Below are 12,454 nucleotides of genomic sequence, written 5' to 3'. Positions count from 1 at the left end.
CCATGCCCTGTGACCCATATTCCAGCAGCCACATCCAGCTCAGCACCCGGTTTGCTCATCAGTGGTGATTGGAATGAATCCACGCCCACGTGGCCTTTGTTTAAGGTGCTGCTGTTAGAATAGAACATCACAACTCTGCCAAGCTTGGCCTGGCTTTTCAAGAAGCCTGACAATTTAGCTACCGTCTTTTATAAAAAAAGGTTGTTGACTGCTTAGGTTGCATTTACTGATAAGAGAAAAATCGTAACTCTAAACTGAATCTGGGAGTAGAACAAAAAAGAAAAAGAAAAGAATGAGGGCATTCCCTGACCAGCTGGAAGGAGGAGGAGGTACCCAGTGGTACCTTCAGGCCTCTACCTTCTGAATAAGCACAGGGAAGGGGACCTACTGTCCCACTGTTTGCTTAGTGCCTATGAACAAATTTCTCAGGCTACTCAAGAGTCGTTCTTAAACTTTCAAGTACAGTGTCCGTTAGTCACAAGGATAAGGAGAGAACGGACACAGCCTCAACATTCCATTACAGCAGTGCTGAGTTAGACAACTAGCGCAAGTGCTCACATTCAGCAGTTCAGCCCTGCACTTGTCTCTGCCTCAGTAATGCATTATGGAGAGTGAGCGTCCTGGTCAGTCACCACACATAATTTATCTTTAACACACAATCAATACAGACCATCAGGAAAACCACACAAAGGGAAAGATCATCCAAAGAAGTGCACTTCTACCGACATATATTTTTCTACCAGAGACAGTCTGTTATTTTCATGTATTTCAGGAATACTTTCTTTTACAATGTTTCTATTATCTTTAAGAAATTCTCAGCTAGGATATACAGCCAAGTACTAAGAATAACTAAGTTAATGCCGCCTGGCTAGCTATCTCCTTAGCCACCCTCAGCTCCTATCATTATGAAAGGTCACATTGGCCTAAGCAACTTCCTTTTGTCCTTTCCTGATCAAAATCTACATCTACAAACCCCATTATTGCCAAACACAACCTAGATCTTACATTCCTATCATTGTTCTTCAAGTTCGAGAGAGAAGTCACACAGGAAATACTGCATAGGGCACGATGCATATGGAGTGGGTGATGTTTGAAAACCTAAAATCTCAAGGCTGTAAATCCATTTCAAACCTCAACATTGCCTCGAGATCTGCTGAGGGTTCCAGAAACCATTTTATGTCATGTGTCATATTAAAACTCTTGAAACTTACCAAACTCAGCAACTAACAAACCCCTTGTTTACCAACCAGGGCTTTAAGGAGTAAATTTAGAAATCTCTATTCTCATTGGAAGCTTAAGACTTTCAACAGACTTACCTGTTGGACTACTTGATGATATTCATTAAGTATATTTTTCAGCTGCCAGCTACACAGTAATCTAAAATTTTAACAGGAAAATAGTTTATTCATTGTTTGCTATTACAAGGAGAAAATGTCTTTGAATGCTAATAAACATGTATGTACAATTGAAACAATCACATAAGCATGGTCCTGATAAGTAAATAAAAACATTAACCACTCATAAGCTGAAAGTCTCATCTTCAAACTGTCATTATAAATTTTACTTCAAACATAAATAAGTGCTCTCAGTGAGCAGCAGAATAATAATGCATCCTTGCAAAACTATAACACAGCCAAGTAAAAACGTCCATTGAACTAAATTCTTCATCACAATAGGCAGATATAATACACAGTTTGGATCATAATATATCAAATTGACACGTGAGAAAGTCTGTGGTACAACATATCTTCCAAATTCCAGATTAATATAATTGAACAGGTATTTTTACTTATATAGGTAACGATGAGTTCATCGTCCCCAGCTCACCTCAACTCTGCACACAATACTGGGAGGTCAGTAACTACTTAAAAGAAGTGATTTTAGTTATCTAAATGTAGAAATCTTAATTTGGGGCTGCTGGGATGGTCCAGTAGTTAAGAATTTCTTTTTCAAAGCATCCATATTAGATTCCCAGGACACATATGGCAACTCATAACTGTTCATAACTTTAGTTCCAGGGGAATCAGTGCTGTCATCTAGTCTCTGTGGGCAACAGACTTAACTGTAGTTCACAGACATATACACAAATACGACATTCATATACATAAAACAAAACAGCAACGACAACAAACTCAGTAGGCTGGGCATGGCGGGGGACACCCATCATTCCCAACACTTGGGAGTCAGAGGCAGGGATCTCTAAGTTGGAGGTCAATTTAATGTTTACAGCATTCCAAGACAGCCAGAGCTACATGAGAGACTCTCTCTCAAAAACCCATGAATGAATGAATGAATGAATGTGAATGAATGGATGAAGAAATGAATAAGTGAATAAATAAATTGAGTGAGTAAGGAAGTAAGTTTGGGTTTCCCAAACCACTTCCTTTCTAGCCCACCCCTCTGTCCACTCTTGTGTTACGTTCATTCCCACCACACTTCCTCTGTTAGTAGCATAGCAGTTTTTCATTTGTTCCTCCGTTGGGAGGTTCTTGGCTTCCTTTCACTGTTACCAACTGGTCTTTTACTAATTATACCTTTACTGTGGCATATCCTAGTTTATCTCCTCAAAGAATTAAACTTTTTGATACATATTATCTGCAAAATTCCATGACTCTTCCTTCAGTATCCACCTATCTTTTCTACATACCAAGTTCCAGTCTTCAATTTCCTTTTTAGTCACTCATTCCCTTCAAAGCCAATGCCACCTCTCCCTGTGCTCCTTCACAAAATCCTGTGATTCTCACAAACTGTTCTGCTCTCCTTCACTTTACTCTTAGACACTGAAGAGAGAACTGAGGTGTGCGGTGACACTGACCTCTCCAGCCCTAGCTTCTGAGGAGCTGTTCCTTGCCCACATCGATTTTACTCTGAACACTCAGAACAAGGCAATTGAATGGTTCTTCACAAATTACTAAATTATTCATGTGCAGTAAACATCAGTGGGAAGCTAGACGTGGAGTGGGGGGCAAGCATTCTAACCATCTCCGTTGTCCCTTAAATCTCCACTCAGAACGTGTTAGGGAAGTATATACAATTATTACTGCTTTCAATAAAAACAAACAGAGAAAGTTTGTGTTAACTGTGAAAAGTCACAGGGTGGTGTTCATAAAGACAGGCTGGTTTGGAAGAACCAAAATGTGTTGGGGATATTGGAACTAAGCTGATGAACACTTCAGGCAAAACTGCAGCCAGCAGGATCATGGCTTCTCCAGCCCCGGGTGCCACTCACACTTACACAAGCAAACGGTACCTTACCTCGCCTTCTTCAGCTGCTGGTCTTTGGGCAGCACTATCCTGAGGTGGAAATCCCGTCCCTGTGAAAAGGAAAAGTGCAAACTCCTTCTTTCACTGAATGCCGAAAAGCTAAAGTCACACAAACATATTTCCCTATATTTATAAAGGATATCGAATTTAGATAAACTTTTTATACTTAAAGTATAAAGAAGGAAAAGTAATAATTCAAAATTCTATGTTGTAAACTTTACAACTACACATTAAGATGGGAGCATGATTTTCAAAGACAAAAAAAAAACTACGAAAATGTTAGCAAACATAAAGAAATTTATTTCTTAAAGTATAAACTCACCAAAAAAAGGCTACTCAGTTTTCAAAATTGCAACTTTCTAAATTGTAATAAAATAAAAATATATTGTTATGTAATCTAGGTTTTTAGATAAAACAGAAATAATGTTAAAGCCTGGAAGGATGTCTCAGTAGGTAAGCATGCTTGCTCCACAACTGTGGAGAATGATTCCAGCACCCATAACCAAAGCCTGCCACCCCAGTGCTGTGTACAGTGAAGGCAGGGGAATGGCCTCCAGCCTAGATCCAAGATTAAGAGACTATGTCTCAAAACAGCAAAGAATGATGGAGCAGGACAGCCAAAGTCCCCTGCAAACTACACCCTCATGAACATGAACACCCACACGTACATATACACATTGAAGCAGGTATATGCACCTGTGTGTGCACATGTGCATGTACACACACTGTACACACACACACACACACACACACACACACACACACATTCTACTCTGGAACAATTTCATATAGTGAACCTTCAATAAATAAAATAAGTAATATATTAATTTTGTAAATCTAAATATTTGGTAGTTATACAAATTTTACTCAAGAGTCTACGGAAAGGAAAGAGTGTTCTCTGGAAACACACTCAGCTTCACTTTCTTTCAAAAGTGAATGTGTAAACAGTCTAAACTCCATAGCTTAAATAAGGTGATACATGTGAAATCTGAGCAAAAATAAGCAGGAAAAGACAAACAGAAATGTAATCTTTTACTCCAACAATATAAAATGAAAAGAGTAATAAAATTCTTGGAAAACAATTACTATGTGGAATTTTAGCAGACTCCCTCAAAGCACATTCCAAACCAGAGGAACACAATTAAATGCACCCCATAACCTTTACTTTCATGGTAATATCACAGTTCTGACTTTCATTACATTTAAATGTCCTTTAAAAAAATGAAACAAAATGTACTACTGACCTTTTCAAAAGGTCAAGTAACAATAATTCACTATTTCATTAAAGCACTAAAAGGTATTATGTAGTAACTTTAGCCTAACTTCATAGATACCTCACACATAGTGTAAGAATGGTAAGAAATTCACCATGTGCATGAAAACAGAAAAGCAATTCTACTTTACCTGAAAGAATAAATGCAAAGTTCCATTTCTGGGAAATCCAGTCACTGTAAAAGGCCAAGTGTCATAAATGGGCCAAGAAAATTACAAACTTAGCATGTCTGTAGTTGAAGCATCTGAACAGTATTATTCTTTCTCAGTAAGCAGATTTTTCCAGCTTCCATATAACAAAAGTACTAAGAGTTTCTAAACCTGAATGTCCTGACATACCCTCCCCCCAAAATTGGAGTGATTAATAATATGAGCACAAAAAAAAAAATACTATGTTTGCAACCAGAAGTCAGAGAACACAATAAATCTGTAATTAATCATAGCAGAGATGAAAATCACTTTTGAGTAGGACTAACTCTGGGCTCCAAGAGCAATGAGAGTCAAAAGTGTTATTTTTAAAAATCACAGAAGAAAGAATGCATGCAGAAGGACTAACAGAGACGGGAGAAGGGAGCAAGCAGTGACAATAAGGCAGAGATCTATTATGACCACAAGTCAGGGAGAGGCTGGGGATGATGGTCATGGCCATTACCCTTGGCACTCACTAAGATTCTACAGGGCAATGCTGAGTTGGAGGTTTTCCTGGACCTCACGATGAGATACTAAATTTACAAAAGCAAAAGGAAAGAGTCAAGGAGATGTCTAAAGACATTTCAGAGCAGCAAAAGATTGGGCAGGAACACCCCTGGGAAACTGCACGTTAGAAAGAAAATAATGACTGTGGGAAACTTAAGCCTTTATGACAGATATAAAACCCTACCTCAAACCCTCCCCCAAATAAATCATTAAATAAACTGCATTTTCCTTTACCAACAGAAGAGGGTATTCTTGAATCAGAAATTTCACAAACTATTCAAGCAGCAAAACACTCACACACCCAAAGGTCTTTGGCCCCAGTCCAAAGAAGCTGTGACACAAAGACAGAGCATGAGAAACAGAAGGTAGAGATGGAGCCCAGGAAAGCAGAACCCAGAAACACACCAATTATACACAGACCACAACATCAGGAGGTGAACATTTCAAGACTGAATTGTCTAAACACCGATACCAGAGACTGAAAGAAGCTATGACCGTATTGACTAAACTCAGAAAGAAAATAAAACAAGTCAGAATGACATTAGGATGAGAGAATGACTTTAAGCATGACAAGGAAGAATGGAGCTACACTGTGGAGTATTAGTATGGTTGGAATAGTACCAGAGAAAGTCCAATACACGTGCAATAGGAGACCCTGAAAGGAGATAGTAGAAAAGGGTATTTATAATCACAGCCCGACTTCACTTTTCTGGAAATTCTCACACTAAAATGGACATGAAACAAAGGACTCATGATGGATGATTCAGTGGATAAAGGAACTTGCCATGAAGGCTGAGTTCAATCCTTGTCTCATGGCAGAAGGAGGGAACCATCGTCCTCTTACCCTCTGACCTCCAGATTACACACTCACGTGCACACACGCACATAAGATAAGGCAACTTTTTAAATAAGGAAAAAATAAATTGGGTTTTAAGGGAAATAACGAAAGCTAGGAGATATAGATTATGTAAAGCAGTCTTGCTTTGGAAGGAGGGAGCTGAGGGATGAAGAAGCCATGGCTTCACACACAGTAGAACATGTTCTACCACAGAACTAACAGCCAGGTCTAGTCTACAAAGAAAGCGTTCAGCTCACTCAATGCTGATGAAGTTCTACCGGCCAAAGTGGAACTCCTTTGTAATATAAAACCCACTAAATACAGTACCCAAAAAAGTGTTGTTTCACTGGTACAGCCAAATTAAGCTCTGCACACGTTTAACAAAAATAAAAGGAAACCTTAAAACAGTTGGACTCTCCTCAAGTAATTTAACTACCATTTAAAACAAAACAAAACAAAACAAAACAAAACAAAACAAAACAAAAACATTCACAGTGGGCATCCTAACAATGTACATTTGACATTTAAAGAAGAAAACTACGGCCCATAATGGGGAGATAAGTCAAGAGACATGTATATAAAAAGAGAGTGTATTATAGAATCCAAGGGAAATTAGCTGCCACCTTATGAAGGTGGTCATGCACATTATGATCTGAGACCTCTAGTCAATATATGCGTTGGGAATGTAGAAAGCAAAGCTCTACCCCTATTTAACTTTTAAACAATCAAAGTCTTCGCAAGAGTCTTTACTGGAAGTTCATGAGAGTACCTTATCAGGACTCACCAACCAAGATGCTTCCAAATTCCTGATTTGGGGAAACAGATAATTCCTGTGTTTCAAGGCTTAGGAAAGTGAAGCAGCGAGAGGTAACCAGTACAAGAAGCATCATCACAGACTCAAGGGGCGTTAACTGCAAGGCCAACAGGGACTGGGGAGATATCTCAGCAGATAAATAAATAACTTGCCCTGAAAACCCAAGGACTGAAGGTGGGATCCGAAACCCTAAATAAAAGCTCCATTCTGGGCAGGCAAAGACAAAGCATCTCAGCTGCCGTGTTCAGCAAGGGACCCTACCTTAATAAGTAATGTGAAAAGCTATTGAGGCAAACATCCAATGTAAACCTATGGACTGCTACACACACACACACACACACACACACACACACACGCACACGCACACGCACACGCACACACACAAGAAAGAGAAAAAGAGAACAAAAGAACAGAAAAAGGGAATATCATAAATAACTTTGTAAGCCAATATACTCAGAAACCTAGATAAAATTAACTCCTTGATACAAACTAGCAAAGCTCACTCAAGACAAAAGTGCCGAATAACATACAAACCCACTTTCCCTCTATTCACAAATGATTCATTCACATAAAAACTGATTGTCAAGGCACCAAAATGTATCCCCAAGTTCCACAAGCCGATTTTTAATAAACAATGCTAATTGTGGTGCAACAAAACTAATAAGTTCTAACAAAGACTGAAAGCTGGAAACTTAGAAATGTTTCTATTTAACACCTGAATGAGGAACTACAAGTAGAAATTATATAAGCTCCAGGAACCTGTGACGGGACAGAAGCATCTACAGAATCCTTTTAAAATAGCAAGATGAGGGAAATGCAACACCAAAGGTGACACTTTAGAAGCACAGAAGCTGAAAGTGTGCTGTCTCTGGCTGATTTGGGACAGTGCAAACAAAATAAAGGAGGCAACACTCACAATCACATGTCAAAAGAAGGAAGATGGGAAAGCTATTCCTTATACAAAGGGCTGTTCACAGATAGAAAGGCAAGATGGTGGTAGAAAAGGCTTGAGGGATTTGGCACCAATCACTTTTATTTAGCTATTTAAGCCAAGAGTCCAGTATTGAAAAGCTGCAATATATAAAACCAACACAGAGTCCCACAGACAAACATCAAATGGAACTTGGGAGTCTTGTGAAAGAGTTGGGGGAAGGAATGAGGGACTTGGAAGGGGCAGGGTCTCAGGTCTCCACAAGACCAACAGATCCAACTAAGCTGGACCCTTGCACGGCTTCCTGAGACTGAACCACCAACCAAAGAGTATACATGGGCTGGACCTAGGCCCCCATACACACATATATAACAAAAGTGCAGTTTGGACTTCTTGTGGGTCCCCCGACAACTGGGATGAGGGCTGTCTCTGACTCTGTTGCCAGTCTGTGGCTCCTATTCCTCTAACTGGGCTGCGTTGTGGGACCTCAGTGGGAAAAGATGTGGCTAGTCCTGCAATGGCTTCAGGTGCACAGTGTGTTTGTTGGGGAGGGGGAACCTCCCCTTCCTCAGAGGAGAAGAAAGCGGGCTAGGGGCGGGGCTATGTGAAGGGGGAATGGGGAGATTGATCAGGATGTAAAGTGGATAAATAAATACATAAATGGAAAAAAGGAACTAAAGAAGAAATAAAAACAAAAATAAATAAAAACAAAAATAAATAAATAAAATCTGCAGTATATAGGTGAGTGTGTAATGACCCAAAGAGCCTCAGCAAAAAGTACTTGTTTCAAAAGAAAATCTGACAGAAGTCACACTAACCTGGTAACTGGCATTATTAACATCAACCGTGGGAGGAGCAGAATTAATATCAACACTGACTTTATGTGCCCTGAAGGGAACACAGCATGGTGTCTCTGCCCAAATACATTACCAGAATTCAGTGGTTAAAAAAAAAAAAATCAAACCTAATAAGCTGAACTCTAAAAACTAAAAGTTCAAGTTAATAAAAACACAGTCTAAGAACTGTTCCAAAATGAAGAGATAATTAAATGCTCCATGAAAATTTACATCAGATAGAAGTTTTAGTAACTGTACTGAGGTTAGGTTTGAGTGAACCCTTGCTTTATGAAATGAGTGCTAATTATTTAGAGATAAAGCATCAAGAAGTGTGTCTATGATTTAATCTCAAAGGGTCAGGAAAGTGTGTGCAAAGGACCAACCAAAACCACACTCAGGATAAAACCAGTTGTGCTGGAGAGCTTTGAGACAATGCTTAGGATGTAAAGAGATGCTTAAGGAATAAAAAAATTAGAAATTACCTACATCAAAGGTTAATTTGTTTCCATTCAAATCTGATGGCTATAGTTGTTTTGTAAAGGGCTATGGAGATACAGACAAGTGATGTAAAACCTTTGCTTCTGCCTGCCCTGTGCAGCACTTGCCTGGTATGGGAATGGCTGTGGTTCAATCCCCAGCACAGAGATGCATATGTGTGACAGATATGCACATGTACACACACAAATATGCACACACACACACACACACACACACACTTGAAATTTTCTGAAAGTTTCTGTAAAAGTGAAAAACATTTTAACTGGAATTTCAACAGTTAATCAAGAAGTGACAGCTAACTCGTTTCCTTCTAGGATAATAAATTTTAGCCATTCCTTGAAGGTTCACACGGTTTGAAAACCCCTAAGAAAGCCCACGCTTCCTGTGTGTGTAAATTCACCACACAGCATTTTCTTAACTGCCAGGAATGCTTAGGGACAAGTTTTACTATGAAGTTTTACTATGAAGAAAACTTGATAACTGCTCAGTGTTATAGAGACTGCTGCTTCAACATACATAGAAGTTAATGACTCCTGTCACTAAAGGGCAAGTTACATGCAACTGAGTTTAAATTCAAAGGAAAAGTCCACACTCAAAATCTTAAATTACTGTAATTTGTTTTACCATGGGAGTGGGGGTGGAGTGAGATTTTTTTAAACAGCCACAGTTTCAGAGGTAACTAATGCCATCATAGTCAAGGTACTTAGCCTCTCTAAATTTCCCAGGATTTGATTTCAGCTATAAAATGATGAGTTTTGGATTTTTCTGTTTGTATAGTTTAATAGTGGGCCCTGGGTGCTCTGTAAATTTCAAAATCGTGAGTGCAATAACATATGTCGCTATTCTGTGTGATGAACTCTGGTTAAGACCTACAGAACTGCACCTCCCACCACCAGCCAAGCAAAGTCAAGTCGCCAGGTCCTCCCTGTGTCGCGCGGCAACGCCACCCAGAGACCGCGCATGCGCAGAATATCGGCGCTGCTTTCCAATCTCCGCCGCGCTCGCCCAGCGGGCCAGAGACGCCGCGGCCAACCTGCGCTACGAGTGACAGGCTTTTGCCCGAGAGAACGACCCCGCAGGGTACCTGAGCCGAAATGAAGCCCTCATACACAGTTTTCTCCCGATTCTGAGGAAGCAGCAGCGGGAAATGGCGCAACAGGTTTGCTTCCGTGTCCGCCATGGCGCGCAGGAATGGCCGCCGCACATGCGCAGTCTGCAGAGGGACGGTGCGGAAACCCAGGTTGGCGGGAAGTCTGGAGACCCAGAAGTGGCGGGTACCGCAATCCTGACCTGTACATCTGAGCCAACTGGTCCCCTTAGAAGCAGGTAAAGGAAGATCACTCTCAAGTCCGCAGGTCTGACCGGTCAGGATTATTCTGACCTTGACTGTCAAAAATAAAACCAACAAAATCCTCTTCTTGGTTTTATTGAAGATTGCTGCAACTCCAAAAGCTGACTTTCCTCCCCTGACATAGCTTTTACAGTATGCCCATAGCATCCTGTCTTTACCCTGAACCTGACCCATCACCTCTCCTGTTCTTGTGTTTGCTTTGGACTAGGTCTCCTGTATACTCCCAGTATACCCTTCAACCAACTGTGTATGTAAACAAATTGTACCTAAAATACATCATGTATATTGTGTGCAGATTCAGCGTTGTACTGTGTTTAACTAGATATATTTGAAAGAAGCCCATGTAAACTGAAAGAGATTCAATTTATTTCTGAGGTGGTTCGCTCACAAATACAGTAAAAACATGAAAAGGATTGACAGATTTGCTGAGAGTCTTCTCTGAAAAACTTTTTCTATACATTCTAACTTAGAGACGAGATGGTTATTATCTTTTTACTAAGGATAGATTTAAGAAACTTGGTAATAAGAGCCTGATAATAGCTGTATCATGAGAGGCTCAACCAGAGCATGTCATATACAGAAGTGAATGCTAGCAACAAACTATTGAACTGAGAATGGGGTCCCCCTTGGAGGAGTTAGAGAAAGGATTGAAGGAGCTGAAGGGGCTTGCAACCCCTTAAGAACAATACCAACCAACCAGAACTCCCAGAGACTAAACCACTACCCAAAGACTACACATGAACAGACCCATGTCTCCAGCTGCATATGTAGCAGAGGATGGCCTTGTTGGGCACCAATGGGAGGGTAAGCCCTTGGTTCTGCTAAGACTGGACCCCCCGCCCCCAATGCAGGGGAATGTCAGGGGCTGGGGTGGGTGGGAAGGCAGGTGGTTGGAGAGGGGGTGGGATAGGGGGCTTATGGCCAGGAAACGGGGAAAGGGAATAATATTTGAAATGTAAATAAAAATATCCAATAAAAATGATCTCTATGATAAAAATAAAATTAAATTAAAAAAAGAAATTGTTAATAGTTATATGATAATTTGGTATTGCAATAAGTCACTTTTTTTCTACTATTTTTAAGATCACTGTACTATGTCAAAGATTGTGCAAAGATGAATAAGATATTCTTCCTTCCTATTCTTATTGCCCTTGTTGTAGATTGGATTTTAAAAGATGAATAGCTTGGCAGAATTTTGTCACGATATTCTGGATGCTTAGAGAACACAAGAATGCTGTACTTGTTACATTAGGTTGCACTAAGACAGTGGTCTTCAACCTTTCTAATGCTACCATCTATTACTGAAGTCCCTCATGTTGTGGTGACCCCCAACCATAAAAGTATTTTGTTGGTACTATGTAACTTTAATTTGTTAGGTATGAATCACAATGTATTTGTTCTGAGAGACAGAAGTTTTCCGGTGAGAACACAATCAACAGATTGAGAACCACTGCCATAAGACTCTCAGATTGTGACTCAGATTGCAGTAGTGTCAGCACTAGAAATCTTATACAACTTTATGTTACAGCTCTGAGGAGAAAGTGTTGTAACTCTGAGGGGAAAGGTATCCTGGAAGTCTGGAGCCAAGGAATATTACAAAGTCAAACAACACAACAAACCTTACACAAAAAATTTATTAGAAAGAAATACAGGAAGGGTGGCTGCATCTGCTTGGGAAAAAAGCAGCAAAGAACTAAGCTAGAAGCAGGCTTTACATAGGGATTCTTTGGGGTAGAGTTTTCCAGAGTGGGGATTGGTAAGATTTCAAGTCTGAGCTTTGGGTTGGCTCAGTGATTAGTGGGTTTGCAAGCTCTGGGATTGGTAAATTTTGAAAACCTGAGGTGAGCTAGACTTTTTAACCCTATAATTAGGAAACAAAATTTACCGCCAATGGATTCACGACATACCACCATGGCATCTGAATAAAAGACAAAATCTACATAAATCTAATCTC

General features: G+C 40.0%; 1 protein-coding gene across 5 annotated transcripts in view; it reads right to left on the bottom strand.

Annotated features, from left to right (window-relative positions):
- Nucleotides 1-11,915, bottom strand: part of Fancl (FA complementation group L) — a 65,895-nt gene extending 53,980 nt beyond the window's left edge. The window contains exons 1-4 of one of the 5 annotated variants that reach the window (XM_039092113.2): nt 10,234-11,515; nt 4,669-4,712; nt 3,256-3,314; nt 1,317-1,377 (exon numbers count right to left, since the gene is read on the bottom strand). Coding sequence is in view for 4 of the 5 variants with exons in the window: in XM_039092114.2 (XP_038948042.2) it covers nt 1,317-1,377; nt 3,256-3,314; nt 10,234-10,674 (561 nt within the window). In the remaining variant the exon portion in view is untranslated. Of the gene's footprint in view, nt 1-1,316; nt 1,378-3,255; nt 3,315-4,668; nt 4,713-10,233 lie in introns of all 5 variants that reach the window. The other 4 variants (XM_039092114.2, XM_063273281.1, XM_006251597.5 and 1 more) reach the window with 4 other exon arrangements.
- Between the last annotated feature and the right edge of the window lie 539 nt (nt 11,916-12,454).

This window comes from Rattus norvegicus, chromosome 14, assembly GCF_036323735.1.
Source record: "Rattus norvegicus strain BN/NHsdMcwi chromosome 14, GRCr8, whole genome shotgun sequence".
Lineage (NCBI taxonomy): Eukaryota > Metazoa > Chordata > Mammalia > Rodentia > Muridae > Rattus > Rattus norvegicus.
This window is presented reverse-complemented; position numbering and strand designations above follow the sequence as displayed.